Raw genomic sequence first — 22,103 nt, forward strand, 5'->3', positions numbered from 1 at the left:
AACTATAAAAAGGTTTCATTTAATTGCAATTAGCATGCATTTAAGTGCCTGAAAACATTACATTCAGTTCACACTTAAGTATATATTCTTTTAAAGTAAGTTTTCCCATAAGTACTCTTTTTTTATAAAGAGATAAGTACATATGATAAAGTGTACTTCTGTTTCACAAGGGCAGGGCATAAACTGGCATCCCATTACTTTTTTAAAGCACAAGAGGCACAAATATCATGTTTTTGTAGGAAAAAAAAAACATAGCACAAAAAGAAGTTATTGTAGAAAACATTCAGGCCCTATTTTATATTATATTGGTGGAACGTGCCATTTGGACATAACTAAACTTCTGCTGCATGTCTTGGCATATTAATCAATTAAAGTATGTTATATCGTTGTTGGTTTCTCACCCTGAAGAAGTCAGCAGCCTGACTGATGAGCAGAGCATCCGGCTCAGGTCTCATACGGATGTAGTGGGAATATAGAAAGAACTGATCCTTCTGTGGAGCAGAAAGAGTGTCCAGCATGAGAGTCTAAGTCTTCATATGAATACATACCAACATTTCATTATTCATAACATTCTTGTGACTATCTCAGAGGACAGTTAATCTTGTATTGGGGTGTTTCTTCAACTTCTATTGCCCAGGGTCTGTTTTTCTTTTTTTCACTTTTAAATTAAACTTCTTGTTATATGGAGGCCACATTAAACTTGCTTTTCCCCCTTCACTATTTAGTTTTTCAAATAACTTCCCATTCCTTCATTTATTTTTGCTACCTTTTAAATGCCTTTTTATGTACAGATTGATTTTCTTTAGCCTTCTTAATATAGCCGTTATAATTTTAAAATATGAAAATCCAGTATTTCATAATAATCATACATCATTAGCATTTATTTATGTGTATATCAATTATTGCACAAATAATGACTGTTCCTCAGTTGTGTCATTATTTACAACAACAAATTTGACTAATAAGGTTAACTAAAGATAGTGTATTTAGTTACTAATAAAACAAAAGTGTCAGTGATGAGATGAAAAATCAGACATGTGAAGGAAATAAATACTGTGATAAAGTGATCATCTTGCCTCAGAACACTTGAATTAAACCACTGGAGTTAATTGTATTATTTTTACACTACCTTTATGTTGTTGTTTTTTACTTAAAAGTTTGGACCCCATTGCCTATTTGTAATGTCCTGTTTAGTTCTGTTTTATTGCCATGGTGTTTTGGTTTTCCTGTTTGCCTGCCTGTGTTCCCTTCCATAGTTCCGAATTAATTGCGCACCTGTTTCTGTTCAGTTCATTAACACTCCATCTGTATTTAAAGGCCCCCTGAAATCAAAATGTACGTTTTTTAGCTTTTAGTTTTTATGAATAAGCTGGTGTGTTCCAAAACAATGACAAAATTCCCATTTAGGAGATATAAGCATTCAAAACGTACAGTCTCTCACTTCCGCTAAAATGGATCACAGATTTTTATGACATCATTGCAGACTTCAACTTCTCATCACAGAATATAATGCGTCCCGACTCCCACCCTATGCTATAAATACCATCTGACCAAAGCGACCATTGACACGTCACAGAGCAATATGGGTTGGAGATGTGTGTCCGGTTGCTAAAAACGCTCAAGTATTATTCCGTTTTCCAACTGTACGTTGGTTAAGAATGAAATGGCTAGAATTTATTCACACCTCTATTATTGAATTCAACTTATCATCAGCGCTCGGATTCGCTTCCATGGTGCTGTCAAGTACGACTTGCAGTCTGTGAGGTAAACTAAATGCTATTGGCTATTTGTAAAGGGGGAGGAGCCATTCAATATGTCCCGCCTTAGCTTCATTTTACGTCAACTTCAAATTACGTCAATGCATCATAAAAAGCTGCGCGTTCCAAGGCACTTCAGCGGGCCTTTAGTCCCTCAATTCATTGTTCCATGTCATCTTTGTATTACTTGATTGTTTTGCCAAATTATGCAATTCTTAAAAAAAATGTAATGCTATGTATCAGGATGTGCTACCAATGCTATACTAAGATTAAGGTGAGGGTGTAGGCTAGGGATAGTGGTTTAGTGATTACACAGTACACAGTTTGCACTGATTAATATGACCAATGAAATCTTTAGAATCAGCTGTGGGTGGGGTTTGCGCTTAACTGATTTGGGAAAAAACTTTCTATACGTTCTACATAGTATGAATGTGTGTAGTATGATGTAGTATGTAATCCGGACATACTACATTCACCCTGTTGTCACTATCATATGTGACCTACCAGCAGTTGCGTCAGTTTTCTGTCAATTACAAATCCTCTCCCGTGCCCTCATGGGATAGTAAAGTGTCTATCGTATGCACAATTCAGAATCCTGCCGCAAGTAGTAAGTCATCCGGTTAATTTAATACTACTTACTAATTTAATACATACTACTCTTGTCACATTTTGTTTTTCCCCAACTATATAGTAGGAAAGTATGTGATTTTGGATACAGACGCTGTACAGTGTACACACTAATATAAGTTGTTACTCACATATTTACTAAAACAATCAGTCTGCTGTAGTGTCTGGGAGAGAGCGCCCTCCATGGCTGGGAGGAGTAACTGCGAATGGAAGGCAGAGAGGCTCTTCCAGTTACTGAAGAGTGACTCTGTCTTCCCTCTCAGTGTAGATGGGACATCTGAAGACTCTAGAAGGGGCAAGTAGTTTTCCTCCACACCTTTAAGAACGGCGACATACTGTCTCTCTGTGCTGACCAGCCGACACCACTGTAAATAGAGCTTGCTGTGATAGAGAGAGATAAAAAGTGAGGAAAAGATGTCATTAAAAGAATAGCTTACCCACAAAAATGGTTTAAAAGAAATTTCTTCTTGAAAATCTATTATGAAAACTGATCTTGGAATGCCTTATTTGTCATTGATCTTATCCCCCTGTTGTTTTAAAAATATGGGTACTCCCTTTGTGTTGCAGTCAAATTGACAATTAGTTTCCATGCAGTTTGCCAAAAATTTACACTATTAAATGTTTAGTTTTAGTTTAGTTTAGTTTAGTTCCTTTATTGTCCACAAGTGGAAATTTGTCTTTGGCTTCACTATACACCACACACAAGGACACCAACACAACATAATATACATAAAAATATAAAACAATTAAAACAATAATATTCCCATATGTACATATACAATCTATGCATACAAATCCACCCCTACTCATATTCATATCTTAACATTTACAATAAAGATCAATGTAAAAAAGAAAAACCTCGATTGCAGCTTGTCAGAGATGGAAAAAAAAATGAGGAAACTTTATAATTTCCATCTATTTCTATATTGTACTTGGTGTAATTTGCCTCTGCCTTTTTATGTCTGGTTCTTTTGTTTTATGTCTTTGTGAGGGTAAAATGGGTTTCTCACACCAAAAGTATCCTTTCCAATTATTTTATTTTTTTCTGTGAAACTCAAATAGATAAAGAAACAGCAAATTTTCTAAGGATGATTCAGAAGACAAGTCACAATTTCAAGTAAACTTTAAAATTCATAAGTTCTCATGTATTTCATATTTTAGTGTTTGACGAGTTACAATAAAGTTTTTTTGGTTTATTGGGGGTTATTTTGACTCCATGTAACCAAGATTTATATAGCCTTTCCAAAACACATCTATGTGTCAAGAATTTGCATGCACATTCATGACCCTAAATGACAAAGTCACAAAAATTCAAAAAGAAATAACTAGTTTAAACAGTGTTTCAATCAGTCTGAAAAATCAAACGCAATAGGAGGGTACATTATTTAGGACGTTACCATGATGTCTGGTGAGGTCTGTGGCCTTAGGGGCAATAACACAAAATAATAACACAAAGTGAAGGCATTAAACTGACAGCCCTGGAATTATGTTATTTAGCTCCTTAAGGAAAATCCTTAAGTAGTTTGGTCAGGTGAACTTTGAAGAGAAACTCATAAAGTGGTGGTCAAAATTAATGGCACCCCTGGTAAATATGATCAAAATTGGCTGTAAAAAATAAATCTGCATTGTTTATCCTTTTGATCTTTCATTAAATTTTTTTGCAAAAATCTAACCTTTCATTGAAGTAAAAGAATTTAAAGTGGGGAGGAAATCACATTATGAAATAAATGTTTTTCTCCAAAACATGTTGGCCACAATTATTGGCACCCCTAGAATTTTTTACGAGTAAAATATCTCTGAAGTATATTCCCATTAATATTTACCTTTATTTAGCACACCAGGGTGACTAGGAACATGAAATTGTCTAGCTATGACTTCTTGTTTCACAGGAGTTTAAATATGAGGAAACACAAAGGCCAAACTCCCTTAATCATCCATAACAATGAGTAAAACCCAAGAATATAGTTCTGATGTGCATCAAAAGATTGTTGAGCATCACAAAATAGAAAGTGGCTGTAAGAATATAGATAAAGAATTGAAAATCCCCATTTTGACCATCAGGGCAATAATTAAGAAGTTCCAATCAACTAAAGATGTTACGAATCTGCCAGGAAGAGGACGTGTGTCTATATTGTCTTAATGCACGGTGAGGAGGAAAGTTTGAGTGGCCAAAGACTCTCCAAGGATCACAGATGGAGAATTGCAGAGATTACTTGAGTCTTGGGGGTCAGAAAGCCTAAAATTGTATCAAACAACCCCTACATCAGGGACCGCATTCTTAGGTCAGATGAAACAAAAAAACAGCAAACCCACCAGATGTGTTTGGTGTAAACAGGGATAAAAAGTACCCCATGCCTACAGTTAAATATACTGCTGGATCTTATATGTTGTGGGCCTATTTTTTTGCTGGAGGTCCTGGATATCTTGTTCAGATACATGGTATTATGGATTCTAGCAAATACCAACAGATAAAAAAATCAAAACCTGACTGCCTCTGCAAGAAATCTTATAATGGGCCGTGGTTGGATCCATCAGGACAATGGTCCAAAACAAACATCAAAATCAACACAAAAATTGGTAACTGAGCACAAAATGAAGCTTCTGCCATGACCGTCCCCTAAACTGAACCCTATAGAAAATGAGTGGGGTGAACTGAACAGAAGAAGCACCAACATGAACTTGTGAATCTGAAGGATCTGAAGAGATTCTGTATGGAGGAATGGTCTCTGATCTCTTGTCAGTTATTCTCCAAACTCATCAGGCATTATAGAAATAAACTCAGATCTGTTATCTTGGCAAAAGGAGGTTGCAAAAAGTATTTAATAACAGGGAGCCAATAATTATGGCCAGCGTCTTTTGGAGAAAACCATTTATTTTATAATGTGATTTACCCCCCACTTTCAATTCTTTTACTTCAATGAAAGGTTAGATTTTTGCGATTTTTTTGAATGAAAGATCAAAAGCAATGCAGATTTATTTTTTACAGCCATTTTTTATCATATTTACCAGGGGGTGCCATTAATTCTGACCACCGCTGTATTTGGGGTTGCTAATGCATTGCAATACAGTTGCCAGTGTGAAGCTAGGCAGGTTCTAGAGTGTTCTTAGTGGTTGCTAGGGAGTTACTAGAGTGCTGGCATGCATTTGCTAGTGCATTACTATGCAGTTTGCAAGGTGTACTTGGTGGCTGCTAGGGTGCTCTGGGAGGTTCCCAGGGTATTTCTAGATGGTTCCTAGGGGAGATTGCTTGGGAATTTTAAATAGCTGCTAGATTGCTCTGTGTAGATCCAAGGGCATTGTTATGTGGTTGCTTGGGAAAACATTTCTGAAGAGAAACCTGCCACGAACACACCTTTGTGCGGTTGCTCCTGCTCTCTCCACCCCTGTCTCTCTTTCAGTGCGGCTGAGGAGCACATGTTGGCGTGTGAAGCCAGTATGATCCGCCACTTCTTTACTGCTGACCTCCACTCCTCTTATGAGCACTCCTCCTCCACCAGTAGGATCCCTCCATCCTGGAACCGCTGCTGTCACTCCCGCCGTAAGGATGGGATCTGTCACAGCCCGACGGCCCAGCCAGGATAGCGGAGAAGACTGACCCGATGTGGACTCAGCAGGTTTAGACATGGCGGCTGAACGGCGCGGGGCCAGCAGAGCCTGAAGGTCAAAACTGGGATGGCGCTTGCGAGGGGGTTTGGGAGGGAGTGGTGCATCTGTGGGCTACACAGGACAATTGCATGTAATAATTTGTTTTAACATAAAATCTAATTTACCTAAAAACACAAAAAAATTGGCACCAGCCAAAAATAAAATGCAAGTAAAAACTGGCAAATTTTTTTGACTTGCAACATAACACATGGTTTAAATCTGTGCATGTCCTAACTAGATGTCTTGATGTTATATGGGGTTGCTATGCAGTTGCAAGGGTGTTGCTAAGCAGTTTATAGTGTGTTCTTCTTAGCTGTACCTAGGAAGTTGCTGTGAGATTTTTTGGGTGTTCTAAATGGTTTTATGGTGTTATGGGGGGATCCCAGAGCATTGGTGTACAGTTGCTAGGGTATTGCTATGAAGTTGTTAGGGGGTTCTATGTGTTTGCAAGAGTATTGCTATATGATTTTTACTGTGTTCTAAATGGTTCCCAGAATGTTTCTATGTGGTTGCTAGGGTGGTGCTATATGGTTGTTATGGTTTTCTGAATGGTTCCCAGGTTTAGTTATGTGGTTGCAAGGGAGTTGCTATGCAGTTTATAGGGTGTTGCTAAGCAGTTTCTAGATGGTTGCTAGGGTGCTGTGGGAGTTTCCAAGGGAAAGTTATTGCTAACAAGGTGTTGGTATGCAGATTGTTTTGGGTAGTGGCTAGGTTGTTGCTATTTTTTTGTAAAGGTGTTCTTGATTCCTAGGGTGTTGCTATCAGGGTGCTAGGACATTGCTATGCAGCTTCTATGGTGTTTCTGAGCAGTTTCTAGAGTGTTTTCCTAGTCCATTGGTATGTGATTGTTAAGGTGTTCCTATGCAAGGTGTTCCCAATTGCTAGGGTGTTCTGGATGGTTTCTAGGGTGCTGCTAGGTGGGTGTTAGGGTGCTCTGGATGGTTCCACAGAGTTGCTAAATAGGTACTAGGCCATTGCTTTGCAGTTTCTAGGGTGTTGCTAGGCAGTTTCTAGTGTATTCTTGGTGGTTACTATGGAGCTGCTTGATAGTTGCTAGGGTGTTTATATACGGCAGCTAAAGTGTTGCTGTGCAGTTTGCTAGTGATTTTCTAGTGAGTTGCTATGCAGCTGCTAGGGTATTTCTGATGGTTGCTAGGGTGTTCTGGGTGAATCCCAGGGCATTGGTATCCAGTTGCTAGGGTGTTGGTATGCAGTTGTTAGGGGTCCTGGTGGTTGATATAGTGTTGCTGGAGGTTGTTAGAGCATTATGGATGGTTCCCAGGGTGTTGCTATGTAGTTGATAGGGTGTTGTTAAGTGGTTGGTGGTTGCTAGGGAGTTTCTAGATAGCTGTTAGGGTGTTGCTTGGTGTTTTTCTGGATGGTTTTCTCAGTTCACCTTTCATTGACAAGAGTAGCAAAAACGTTTATTTTGGATGTTGAACACGACTGCAACTCTGTCATTCTAAAACACTAACATTTTTTTTGGCTGGGTGCAGCAGATTTTGCAGAAACTTTCCCCCTCCTGGATTCACCCCATCTTTCTTCTTCTCCTCTCCAATCTTGAGTGTTGAGCAGTTTTGTGGCCGGAAGAGAGACGCCAGTGAACCCCAGGACTGCATGCCCCCCTCTCCTCCAGGGCACCAGTCCGGCTCGATTTCGCCCTCTAAATCCCCCAAGCTGGAGGTGCTGGGGGCAGGAGTCCTCCCTCGTCCCCCGGAGTCCTGTTCCTGACCCTGGGCTGTAGACGAACCTCTTTCCGCCTGCAGGATCCGGCTCTTAAACTGAGCCAGTGTTTTTTGATAGCGCTCCAGAGTCTGAGACCAGAGGTCCAACAAAGCCCCTCCACCCAGTTCCAGTGCAAGAGCACGAGCGTCCTGGAAACGTGATGGAGGGATAGGAGGAAGAGAGGAGAGAGGAGAGGACGAGGAAGAGGAAGGAGAGGAGGACGACACCACATCACACCACTGAGATGCCTGCAGGGGAGGAATGGAGATGTAGTCATGATTACTGGCAAAAGTGTGTGTATGTAGGAACGGAATGTAGGAAGCCAAAAATGAATTATATATTGCAGTAATGGTATACAGTGGGATCCAAACAATACATAGTTCCCACAGGCCAATTAATGTCACGTGACCTCCCCGGAGACGCCATCTTTGAGGGCATAAGCTGCTGTGTTTACAAAGTTTTACAAGCAAATTTCGAAGATTTCTTCCTATTTATAATGTTACGAAAATCATGAAGAGACAAAGTGACAGAGATTATAAAGACACTCTATTAACACAAGACAGAGAGAGGTACAATGCGAAAATTTCAGTCAGAAATGGTGTGGATCCGTATGCGCTAAACTGAGCACTGATTTTGCAGCTTTGGCTCAGATACTGTATTATCCATGTGTACGTTACCATTATCTGGTATTGGCTAGGAGTTTTAACACATGTAAGCAATTCCGAGCCTGGAAATATGTGCATGAATATGAATATACACGGTATGAAAATAAATAAAACTCGCGTGCAAATTAATGTAACAGTTAATGCGGAACTACTTTATACGCGGGTTCTTTAGGGACATAATCTGAGATTGCAAGGCTGGAATGTGTGTGTGTGCGTCAGTCTGTGTGTGAGTGAGAGAGTCGCGGGCGCGATCGAACAGTGGAAACAATGTTGTTTTTGTATGTTTTTAATACCTCGTCATTTTGTACATACAGGACATCATTCAAACTGCAAAGTGTTAACTTATATTTGTGTACACTCGCAATAAAACACAACAAATTCTTGCGTGTTTTGAGGGAGTTTCTTTCCTGTTTATCCTCGCCAGCCATAACCTCCATCGTTGTTCTGACAAAAGCTTCGTCTTGTCACATTCATGAAGTCTAATGACGGGTATACTGTAAAATCCAAATTTAACTGAACCTCCGGCACGATTTGAACATCCATTGACCCAGCAGGAGATGACCATTTTCACTTTTTATCACGAAATTAACTTGTTTCAGCTTCTTCGTCTAATGTTCTGCCCACAGAAATGGCGCCGGGATCGGCAAATGCCCGTATGTTGTGACGTCATGTGGGAACTATGTATTGAGAGCACCTAAGTAAATGCTATAATAACAATCATTTTCTTAAGATGCAGTCACACTAACGAAATTTAGGTGATATTTTGCGGCCAAAAAAGGTCCATTGTCCATTGCGCAGATTCCTATTGAAATACCTGGATTTTGCCCACGTAATTTCATAGAGCAATGATAAATGTGACCGCACACCTTTAATCAGTATTTTTACTATTTAACTAACATAATTTACTGTGAGATAAATGTTATAAGACTTGAATTTAAGTTAGCATGAAGCAGAAATTTCAAGCGTCTAAATTACTTAATTAATTGGTTCAACTGCAGTTTAAAAAAAAAAATTATGTGGAATTGCATAGCAAAAAAGAGCCAGTTATGACATTTTGGTTAAAGATTAAAGTTGAGTAGATGAATTGCATATAAGAAGAGCTGGAACATGCATTCATTTTTTTTCATTGCCAATAGTGAGTTTATTTCCCTTACCCCATTGGCAAATAGTGAAGACTAAAATTTCATCTATTAATATAATTTCATTATTTAATATTATGTATCTGTATTATTATTCTTTATTAGTATTCATAATCAGTTGTATTATCTCATGAAGTTTAAAATGCATGAGTTAGACTATTGACATTGACGTGTTTGAGGATCATATTTTAGACACAAGGAGGGGAGCTGGGAGAGTTATATATTTTGCTAAGAGGTATGTGTGCAATGCAACGTTCACTGAGCAGAGATGTTCCAATGATGATGATGATACATTAAATGTGTACAGTTGGCATGTTCTTTACAAGGAAAGGAATGTTTTTCAACTGATGCAAATGATAGTTTCTTAATATGGAAAGTGGATTGTACCATGTGTAAGCATGAGGTATACGTTCCATTTTTAAACAAAAGCAACGTGTTTTTCTACCTTACAAGGAAGTTGAAGGTTGCTCAGTGGTGTATATAAGCTCAATCTTACTGTACTATGGCAGAGAAACATCGGGAACACATAGACCTGGCACGAATACAACATCTTCTCAAGTTTCTCTCCTATGCTGACGAATAAAGCAAGATAACTGGTGTCCGGTTCCGTGAATCAAATAATAACGGGGGAAAGGCTTAATTCCAAGTTTACAACAGTTAATAGTTTAATACTGTTTCCTGTTTAGATTAATATGAGATCCCTGCGTGTGTGTATTAGTTTGTGCTTTACCTCAGTAAGTGTAGACAGCAGTCGTTGTGTGTTGTCCAGCTGTGTCCAGCAGTCTGACAGAAGGTGAGACATGTCTCGCACTCTTTCCCTTATTGGAGGGAGTTTGTCCAGCACGGTTCTGAGACCAGACCAATCCAGCTCAGACCAGCTCTCCACCTCTGCCAGCAACACCAGAGTCTCACTGTGAAGCTCCTATAAACACACACAAATGCAAACCTAGCTGATCGTTTTTTTTAAGCTGCACATGAGCGGAATAGGCTAGATCAAATAACAAATGTGTGAAAATGAGAAGCATCTCAGATGATATATTTCAGTTGTAGTTGTCAAACACACTGACCATAGCAGTGTCTCTGAAGCTCTTAAACTTGTGCTGTTTGAGTGACAGTCTGCTGAGAGACAGAGGAGGGTGTTTATAGTCCTCTAGCTGCTCCTGTATGTGCTCTATGTCTCTCTCACACTGGAGCAAACACACACACACAGAGAGAGAGAGAAAGAAACAAGGAGTCAATATCATTTGTAATGAAATACATATATTAGGACTGCAAAATTATGAGAAAACTTGTAATTGTTGGTTTTTTTTCCATTAAGAAAGGAATAGTTCACAAAAAAATTAAATTTCTGTCATTATTTACTTATTATTTACCCTAATGTCCTCATACCCTCTTGCTGCATTACTTTCATTGTTCCATTAAACACAAAATGAGAAATTTACTGGTTGCAGTGTTGTTATTGTTAACTAAAACTATTTAAAAAATAGCCTTGGCAACTAACTGAAATAAAAAAAGTTGAAGTAGAAGTACTAAAATTAATACATCTAAAAAATAAATTGTATCTAAATGAAAAAATATATAAATTACAAAAACTTTAAAGCAAAAATTATAACTGAATGTATAAATAAAAGCTCATTCAAGAGGGTGAGAGGATGTTTTCAGTCAAAAAACAACAACTGCCATGTTCAGACTGTGCATAAAAAATATAGTGCATGAAACTTTTATGGTGCTTTTCATTTTCATGTCAACTTTTCCTTCCTATAATTTATTCTTTTCTTATAATCTTATAATTTTCTTTATGAACACATCCAAAACAAGCCGTTTCTGAATGACTTCATTGCTGTTATACAAGGTATTGCATTAGTCATTCAAAACACACTACCTAAATGGTCAGCATGGTTCTCCTAAAAGCTTTAAAAAAACAAAACAGTTATTCAAAGCAAGTGAGTGACACGATGTGTCAAAACTGGAAAGCTCCCATTATAATCAACAAAGCTGCAAGTTTCCACAGTTTCACGTGACTGTTTGTTTCCACAGATCAGCGTGAATTCATTGTTCTGGACTCTCTCGAACGTTCCCATTATAATCAGCAAATGTCTACACTGCATAATAATTCAACTCTGGACCTTGAGAGTTGAGTTACAATACTCATCAAACTCACAGTTTATGGTGTATGCAAAATCTTTTATATTTGAATTTATTCAATTTTATTTTTTTATTAAGTATCTTTTCTTCATGAATTCTAGCCATTGGTAGCTATGTATTCATCTAATCATCATTAATCATTATATTCCTTATGTTACATGATTATTCTTTTACATGTTATTGGTTTCTTTAACCATTTACATATATTCTACCATGTACTCTGATATGTTTGATTATTCTCAAATGTAAGTCTTTTGTGTCTCTTCTGTGCTGTAAGATTGAGGGGTTCATCCTTTTGACCGGGTATGTTTTCCATCAAAATTGATTATGTGATGTACCTTGGTATCAAAATATGTCTGTTTCCATCTCTGCAGACATGAGATAATGCAAGATCTGCAATATTCCCTTAAAGGTCTTAAAGGTGTTAAAACCACAATTGCTTATTACGTTATTCCGTGTGCCTTACAAGGACCATGGTGGACCTAATAAGACCTGCATCATTAAATGGTTGCAAGATAAGTACAAAGAAAGAACTTCAGTAGGTACTTTCCCTTCCTGTTATGTAGTCATAGCATATAAAATGTTTAGTTTCAGAAGACTCTGGGCTTCTTCTTTTCCTTCTTCTTCCTCTCCTTGCATTCTGCAAATATCTTCTTCTAACTTCTTTTGGGCTTTTCTTTTCTCTGATCTTCACAAACTTCATCTGTTAGAGACAATACTTTGGATATTAATGCTTAGATTAATTTTTCTATGTAATCTTGAAACTTATTTGCTATTAAAATTGTATTATTTACTTAATTCACTTTTTTTTACATTTTAATTAATAAAATGTGTTATTCCTTATTCAAATTTGATCTCTGACATAATCATTGCTCATCTGCCTGGATCTCACTGCATCATTTTAACAAGCTATTAAAGGTCTTCGGGATTACTTGAAAAATAGAAGCAGGTGTAATATATGTCTTTCTGTCTGATGGTCTATCTAAAATAATTCCTAACTAGGGCTGTGACGGTGGCAGTTTTTTACCTCCGCGGTAGTAAATGGACCAACTACCGGCGGTGTTGCGGTATAGTTGGGGGGTTGTTTTGAAAAAATAAATAATAATAATAATAATAAATATTAAATAAACAACACACTAAAGCCTGTAAAGCATTGAAATAAATATCAGTAAAATACTGGTAACTTACATAATATAATAAAGTTGAATCTTTAAAAAAAAAAAAAACTTTTGTTTAATATTTCCACACAAAGACGCGTGATATAGCCTACCGCTCTGCTTTGAGAGGGATGTGGGACACGAGCAGGATAGAGACCATCGATCTTCATGTTTTCTACTGGTTGTAAAAGGTATGAAGAGCGAATTTTATCTTCCACAAGGGCAAGGCGTTTAGGCTATGTTTGCGCGCTGCCAGAGAAAGACAAACTAAAATCACCCGCGCGTGTGAAACGCGCTTTACAAACTTGACGCGCTGTAATTATATGTCTAATAACAAGCACAAACTGTCTTTAAAAAGAATTTGACGTACAAGTAAAAATGTAGGCTACGTCCTACAGCGTTTTTCTAGGCTACTTTACCAGAGTAAAGAATACGAAAATAATAGACCTAATTAAAAGCGAACAAAGGAAGAAACGTTTATAATCCCCTTCGGAAATGGGTGAGACACGAGAGACGATATGGGAAAAGAAACAAGAGATTACATGCAGGGATGAGTCCCGATGTTTTAATTTTCAATTTGTTTATTTAATTATAGAATATCTAATGTTGTGCGATTATTATTCTCTAAAATAAAATCTCCATGTTCTGGTGCTGATGCGGTGACGCGTTCATGTAACCGGAGGGTGACGCTGCCAATAACGCACATAACAGCTGTCACAAAGAACCAGCAAAAGTAATGATTATGAATGTGTCAAATATAGCAAGGAGACATTTGAATTGTTTATTAATAAAGTGGGGTTTTTTTGAGTCAGTGTCGGGCTGCAAAGATGAAGTTAACGATGCTGATTCATCATCTTCGCAGTGAACGCGCGCCTATAGAGAGAGATGCACACTTCATACGGAATACATAAGCATAGTCGGTTTATTTTCGTTTTGAATTGTTTTGTTTAAAAGTAGACAATTCAAGCTTTCTATATGGAAAAGGCCTAACTAATGGAATATTGTTAAATTTGCTGATAATCGGGTGACCAGATCGCAAACCAGAATTCAAAGCCGACAGTTTAAATTTATGGGCTCACGTAGCCTACAACTCTCTCATTCGTCATGAATTCAAACTTTTCCATGGCTGCGAATCTGCAATATAACATTTAATTGCAAACCTATTTTTTTCTTTTGTAAACAAAGCTTTGTGTGTCATAATATTAATGTAAAACAGCATTCACAAACACATTTTTTTTTTTTTGGCGAACCACCGCCGGTAGGTACTCAGCCACCGCGGTGGCGCTTTACAACCGCGGTGGTGCGGTTGTCAAGTTTACCGGCACAGCCCTATTCCTAACTACTACCCGATTAATATTCAGTTGACAAATCTTCTCTTTATCCTCACACATACAGTACCTTGTCCAGTTTATCCACAAGTGTAGCCAGTCTCCCCAGTGCTTCGAGGTCACGACCCCTCTGATTGGACACACGCACCAGCCGGTGAAGCGCATCATCCACACTGTCATATAGGTTAGAGGTCACTGTTAAAGCAGCCCTAAAAGCAAAACGCAGAATTACGTCAGCAACATTCCAGATTTTAAACAAACAACTTTAAATGTCCACTACAGATTAAATTTAAGTGAAACTAATTTATTCTTTCTCTATTCTATACATACTTGCAGTCTGGTGATTTCTGTGCCAACCCTGACGTCCCATTGGCCAGACCTGCCAGCCAAGCCCCACCCCTCTGCTGCAGCTCTGTCAGCCGCTGGTCAGTGAGAATACTTGTCATTAACTGTTTGTGTTTGTCGGCGCTGCAGGGAACATTCTAAAGGTGAATAGAAATAGTTATTAGAAACAGTCTAATAACTAATCTGTCTGTGTCTGCATAATTGTTGCATAACAAATATTACACAAACAAATAAGTATTGAAATACACTTTAAGTAGACAGCAAATCATATTGCCATCAAATGCTGCTTAACCTTAATGCTGTCAGGTAGTGGTTCTGTGTCCATAGACTGCAGTGCGTCTCCCAGCAGGGTGAGGGCACACTCACAGCACTCAGTCAACTGCTCCAAACTCTGTGTAGAGCATTAGGAAGAGCATGTTAATCTACTGCAGATGTTGGGTCAGGCTTGTGGTAATTATTAAAACATTTAGATTTACGTTTATTGGTGCTTTTTAAGAGTATAACTTAACTTAAAGATTCAAAATATATTTATCCGAAGTGCTAAGTTTACACACACACACACACACACACACACACACACACACACACACACACACACACACAAAGATATCCATTAAAAAAATCTTCTTTTTTTTATGTTAATGGACAGGTTACATAAAACTGCATAAGTTACGGTCTCTATTTTTTCTGCATATTTGCTCTGGGAGAATTTTTACCATTCATTTATTTGTGTGTTGGACCAGGGTTGACGCTAAACTCTAATGTTACCTACTGTAGCTAGTTTCTCCTAGCCAGAAAAAGTCACTAAATGATTTCTGTGATTCCTATTTCCATGTAACTTCTCCGGTGGTGAATCTTGCCGCAGGATTATGGTTAGTAGTTCAGTAGTATTTTTTTAAATTAAGTATATCACATTCATTATATAAACTATGACTTCAGATCTGATGGTCTTGAAAGGTTTATAAGGCGTTCTATGCAATTTCCATCAGTCATGTGTAGCAGTCCGTACTAGTATTTATAAACATTAGAAACAAAGTAGTATTTACAAGACACCAGGTTGATACAGTAAGCACTTTTGAGAAGAACTAACACTGGATTTGTCGAAGTTTGTCAGGTAACGGGCGCAAAATTCTTGAAATACATTAATTTAAGACTTTTAGTAGCAAGTAAACTAGACATCCACTAGCTGGATAGTCAGAATAAGATGTAATGTGAACCATACCAGATATCTGGCAACACAAGATGACTTGCCAAGTAATTTCTTACCAGTCTGAAAGTGAGCCAGTCATCATGTGAGTGGTTAAAGTCTCCACCCATTTCTCTGGGCAACTGCTGCTTGTCCACAAACTGCTGAAGGATGCCCGTACCTCGTACTGAATGCACCTGAGAGAGTAAAATAGATAATGAGTTTCATTATCTAGTCAAATGCTTGAGCGTTAGACTGAACATTAATTTTTCCCACAGGAACTGAACGAACTCCCTGGGGATGTGGAGGAGCTGAAAGAATAAAAAAAGTGCTGCCAACTGTTTTAACTACGAAATCTTTGCTTTCTATGTCTGAGATGGTATCTGTGACGCAAATATAATATAATCTTATGTTTGAGGTGCTGATGGATTTCACATTTTGGATGTAGCCTTCCATGACACAGCTTTTTAGCAAATAGATATTTTTGGCAGATATGATAATCCAGATACAATCCAAACAAGCACTAATAGGAAAGTTAAGCAGAATTTGCAACAGTAACTAAGGGAGACTGTTAATCAGTTCCACATCACAAATTACTTTTTTATAACTAGCCCTTCTTCATTTTCTTCCTTGTAGGGGGTTTTAGCTACCAATAGCTGCTCCTCCTTGCTCCTCAATCTGTCTTATGTTTGTCACATACATGTAGTTGTTGATCACAAAAAGTGATTAGAAAGATCCTTCCCTACAATTTCCTATTTTGTGTTAGCCCAAATTGATTGATACAAATTTAACTCAGTGTATAAACATGAACCTCTATTCCATCCAGACCCAGTTGGGTCAATTCTTCTTGTTCCTCTGTTAAGATAAGAATCGAGTCAAGGCCTGTTGCTGTCTGTTCCTGTTAAACACAAGCCGACACAAACACTCAGAAAAAACAGATTTAGAATCAATATAAAGTGCCAGCTGGATCACAAACAGTCAGTGCACTGACTCACCTTGAAGAGCTTCAGTGCAGAGAGACAGAGTTCAGACGGGGCAGACTTTCTGCTGTCCACTATCAGGGTAAGACCCTTCTCTTTGGCCATAGGTCTGTTATTTAAAAAAAAAGCACAGCATAGTACGCACATTAGCCAAGCACAGTAAAAGGTCATGAGATAGTGCCCTCCAGTCTAAAATTCAGTGAAGCACTGGGGACTTACCAAAACCCTGGCCAACTCTAACTCTAACTTTAGCTCACTCAATATGAATGTTTTTCAAAAGAAACCAATGCATGTAATATGTGTGTAGGTGTCATGACAGTTGTGATGGTCTCTGTCAAATGGGTTAAATAACAGACCTGGTAATGGTGTAATAGCAGGACAACACTTTGATCATTTCATCTGTGTTCCAGCCATCCTCTGGTAGGTGACTTTCTGTGAAAACCAATGCTCGTCCCAGTCGATCCATAGTACCTACATAAGAAATCACTTAATGTTAAGGGAAAATCAAATATTTTGTAACCACTAAGCAAGAACATTTACCTGTTAATTTTAGCTTTCCTGACTGCAGAAGATTGAAATCTAAGTCTCTAAGATGAGGAGGGGGAGATTTGGACTCCAAGTGAGCAGCAGATTCAGATAATCCCATCTCTTTTTGGGAATGGTCAGGAAAGGATGTGCAAGACTGGCTTTCTGAAATACATGTTGAATTTAAACAGACTGAGTATGGAGTAAGCCAGTGGTTCCCAAACTTTTTCTGCCACGCCCCCTTTTTGTAGAGAAAAATATTTTCAAGCCCCCTCCACCCCCTTTGTGTTCATGATGTAAAATTTGTTGTTTTTGAAAGTCTCTTATGCTCACCAAGGCTGCTGTTATATATTAAAAATACATTAAACTTAATATTGTAATCTTGTGAAATATTATAATGTATTTTTTATTTTATTTTTTGAATATGTTTTCACATATAATTTATTCCTGTGGTGGCAAAGCTGGACTTTCAGCATCATTACTCCAGTCTTTGGTGTCACATGATCCTTCAGAAATCATTCTAATATGCTGATTATCTGCTTTAAGAAACATTTCTGATTATTATCAATGTTGAAAACAGTTTTGCTGCTTCATGTTTTTGAGGAAACTTTTTTTCAGGATTATTTGATGAATATAGATGCACCCACACAAAGACACTCTTAGACATAACCTTGATTGCAAAATTCTAAAGGATTTATTTAAAACATAATTAAAACAGTACTACAGCTTCTCAACATCAACGGGTTTCTCTTTGTGTCCGTGATGTGAAGTCTCTAAGTGGTGTCTTAACTTGTACGACTTCATATTGTCAGAAGTTAATATTTTGAGGCACGCAACACACTGTGGTGTCTCTTCATTACCCACCATTGTACTGGTGAATCCGAGGGCGAGATATGCCCCGTCATATTTTCTCATAGTTCCATTTGTCCTTTGTGTAGGAGCAATGCAGTATGTCAGAAATAGAACGGGACATCAGTTCACTGTCTGGGATTTGTTGTGTCATGTCAGTCGCATCCAGTAGACAGCATAACTGATTATAATGGGTTCTAGACACGTTGTTTGGTATTTGTGAATAGGAAGTAGATTCATCATCTGATTTACATTTATCTGGCACTAGCAGTCCTTTCACAAACTTGTCCATGCTTAGTGCATAATTATAACCAAGCATCATTCATTATATTTTTACATGGCTCCCTGCAATACTCAATTCTGATTCTTCAATCGTGCCATCTAGTGGTCTGTTATTGCACGCTATACAACGATAACACTGTTTAAACTGTCAAATTAATATTTTGTGTTTAATTATTTACTTATGTGGCAAGTAGCTCCATAATAAGTTGGATAATTATGCAGTGGGGTCTTGTATCACCCTGAAGAGGTTTCTTTTGCATAACAATCTGCTGACTGTACACTTTCCCTTAGCCTTGCCAAGCCCCGTTTTAATAACCCCTAGGGGTTGTGCCCCCCAGTCTGGAAACCACTGGAGTAAGCCATGATTTACTTGCTCAGTGTGAGGTCACTGATAAGCATTAACTGTGCTGATCAGAACATACCTCTATCTTTGGCCTTTGACTTTGCATCTGTTTCTGCATCAGTGGCTGGTACACAGACTTTGCAGTCTTTGGCTAGCTGAGGAGCATCCTCTGATTGGCTAGAATGGCTGATTGGGTGAATGGTTTTGCTCTGGGTCTTTGAGATGACTTGGTCACCCTTGCCTTTATGTTGGACACGGCCATTGGATTTGGCCTTCCCTTTGCCTCCTTTGGCTTTCCTTTTCCTCCTGTAGGAAAGCAAATGTAAGTGTTTTAGTGATTCAACAGATCCTGTATGGTTATAGTGGTATGGTATCGCTTGTACAGGCAGTGCTGAGCACAGCAAAATGGTGCAAACACAAATATTTGAAGCATTAATGGAATTTCATATTTGGGACTATAAATGTCTACATGACCATACCTGGGTGCTCTGAATCCACCCGTTTTTACTTCTTTTCCTCTGGGACAAACAAAGTTATCTGACTTTCCAGCACGCTTTTCTCCCATGGTACTCATAGTACCTGATGGTGGCAGAATTTTATCTGTTTTCTCATCACTGGTATTGTCTGAATGTTTGGTTCTGCTTTGCGTACAACCTGATAAATCAGATGCATTGTTCAGGAAAGAATCTCGGAGGGATGTTGTACTTGTCCTAGATTGTCCAGATTGCTTGTTTATGCCTTCTGTTTCCTCATAAACAGCCAATGGGATAGTGCCATTATCTGCAGCATCGGAGGGATTTGTTACTGTTGCAAGCTCATGTCTACTGTTTAAAGTGCTGTCCAATATGTTATCATCACAGCCACAGTGTGATCTTTGACTGTGGTCCTGTTGTCCTTCTCCAAGACTCTCTGCGTTGTTCTTTGCCACATCATTTGCATCTATGGAATGTTGCCTGCTTGAAGCCCTTTTTCTCTGACCCTCTACCCAGGGCAGTGTACCTCCAGTCCCATCTCTCTCTTTTCCTACCCCTGGCTTCCTCTCTTTGGCCGGATTGTCCATACAATGGGATCTGAATTCGAGACCTACTGTGTCTTTAGCACCTTCATCAGAGTCCTGAAACGAAGGGGAATGTGACCTCCTTTGGCGACCTAAATCAATGACACGTGGCAAGGGCCGTGAGGTAGCCAAGTCACTGCAGGAAACTACACCATCCTTAGCATTGTTGTTGCTATCCCTTCGTACCAGACTTCCAGCCCTAGCACCAGGTTCAGTCCTCCCATACCATCTCCCCTTCCCCTTTCGTAGTCGTATTGCTTTACCCCTCCGACACAGGGGTAATGTTTTGGTCTTACATATACCATGCATCTCCAGATAGCGCTGTTTAGGATCAGCACCACCATCTGGTCCTCCTCTGGGCTCTAGCAACTCAACATAATCTCCAGCACCATCACCTACAAGGTGGTCATCACTGCTTCTGCGCAGACATTCTACTGTGGCCTCAATCTCTGCCTCATTCCCATCTGGAGGCAAGTCATCCTCTTCATCCCAAGACCAGGAATCATGCTCTTCTGAAGATCCGCCCCAACCAAGGACCAAACCCCCTGATGACAAGTCAGTTGGGTCAGGATTGTCTTGGAGAGGATCGGATGGATTGTGCAGGAGTTTAGGATAGACCACCTCTTCCCATGGAATACGGACCACTCCGTCACATGTACTCACCAGACAGGTGTCCAAACATCCTCCACCTACATGGCAAGAAAGTTTGAGAAGAACTGAGAAAGAGGCTCCGCCCTATGTATCATTTATAGGGAAACAAAAGCTTAAGACATTTTTTAGACAAACTAAAATGTTCTTATATGTGCTTAACCATTTTTTTTACCACTGGTCTCCCATTTCACCACTATCTACCCTAACCACTGGTCTCCTTATTCTTTAATTTTTGTCTTACCTTCTCTCTTGCAGCCACGCTCCTTGTTGATGCAATGTAGCCACTCAGAAGTAAACACCAGCGGGTGCTGTGACTCCGGCACTAAGACCTCCTGTACATTCCGCCCACCAGGTGCAAGGCACTTAAGAGCAAGGCGAGGACAACGTGTCGAGAAGGGGACCACCTGTAGGTAGAAGTCAGTACTACGCAGGAGTCTCCAGTCCAAAGTAGAGAGTTGTACTACTACCTTCTCTCCCAAACATAGGGCCAACCAGAGTGCAAGAAGAGACAGCCTAGATACTGAGACTGAAAGGAAGAGATAAATATTTCTTACTAAGCCTGTTTAATGTCATAGTGATCTAAAACAGTTGCATTAAAACCAAGCCTGAAATTTATCCAGTTTTTTACAAAACCTTAAAACACACACCTTTCACACATCTTTAAACCATTCAAACACAATAAGATGCAAAAAAGGTCTCAATTTGGTACAGGCATTCTGAGAGACAATCTTCTGTGCACACAGAATTTTACTTCATTACTGACTATTACTTGTCTTCAATAACCTTACAAGAGTTGTATTTAAATTAGTTAGGTTAGTATTAGTTTTCGTTGCGGTTTCAAAATAGTTATCAAGAATTGTGAAATTCTAGTGCCAACTTATATTGTAGCATCGTAACAACCTTATTTCCAGCAAAATGATGCAACACAATCACAGCCAATCAGTACATATTTGGGGCCAGATTTACTAAACAGGGCAAATTAGCATGAGAGCGCAATTCCAAAAAAACGCAGATGGGAGTGGAAAGTTCTGCGAGTGATCTACTGACGACGCACACATTAAAGGGATAGTTCGCCCAAAAATGAAAATTCTGTCATCATTTACTCACCCTCAAGTTGTTTCAAACCTGTATGAATTTCTTTTTTCTGCTGAACACAAAAGAAGATGAAAAATGTCGGTAACCAAACAGTTGATGGACCCCATTGACTTCCATAGTATTTTTTTTTTCCTACTATGGAAGTCAATGGGGTCCATCAACTGTTTGGTTACCGACATATTTCAAAATATCTTCTTTTGTGTTCAGCAGAAAAAAGAAATTCATACAGGTTTGAAACAACTTGAGGGTGAGTAAATGATGACAGAATTTTCATTTTTGGGCGAACTATCCCTTTAAGGAACACAGACACAGCCGGATCATTTCCATAATGGCCAACGCAATCAACTTAGAGCAGCGCAAATTAGAGTCTGTTTTAAGACATGCTTATTTTGGGTGGTAAATAATGGCGCAAATACCAGTAAATTGACGAGCGTAAACCCTAGTAAATCACCTTGCGTGATTCATTTAAATACTCTCCTCCCATAAATTTTGCATCTGAAAGCGAAACTCCTACAAAAGCATTTGCAATCAGGTCAGCCACAAAAATAACTGTGCCTAGAATATTCTGAATGTTTCGATCCAATCTGACTTCTGACCTGTAA

At 38.7% G+C, this 22,103-nt stretch overlaps 1 protein-coding gene across 1 annotated transcript in view; it reads right to left on the reverse strand.

The window, feature by feature from the left end:
- The window catches only part of arhgef40 (Rho guanine nucleotide exchange factor (GEF) 40), a 53,063-nt gene that overhangs the window by 21,727 nt on the left and 9,233 nt on the right, over positions 1–22,103 (reverse strand). The window contains 18 exon segments of the mRNA XM_084109263.1: positions 402–491; positions 2,516–2,765; positions 5,737–6,101; positions 7,562–8,002; positions 10,289–10,480; positions 10,626–10,745; positions 14,259–14,397; positions 14,519–14,670; positions 14,826–14,924; positions 15,800–15,916; positions 16,531–16,617; positions 16,715–16,808; positions 17,056–17,170; positions 17,240–17,389; positions 18,778–19,004; positions 19,178–20,444; positions 20,648–20,890; positions 20,893–20,932. Of these exon segments, the coding sequence (XP_083965389.1) occupies positions 402–491; positions 2,516–2,765; positions 5,737–6,101; positions 7,562–8,002; positions 10,289–10,480; positions 10,626–10,745; positions 14,259–14,397; positions 14,519–14,670; positions 14,826–14,924; positions 15,800–15,916; positions 16,531–16,617; positions 16,715–16,808; positions 17,056–17,170; positions 17,240–17,389; positions 18,778–19,004; positions 19,178–20,444; positions 20,648–20,890; positions 20,893–20,932 (4,188 nt within the window).

This window comes from Abramis brama (genome assembly GCF_963993115.1).
Source record: "Abramis brama genome assembly, chromosome: 3".
In the NCBI taxonomy this organism is placed as follows: Eukaryota; Metazoa; Chordata; class Actinopteri; order Cypriniformes; family Leuciscidae; genus Abramis; species Abramis brama.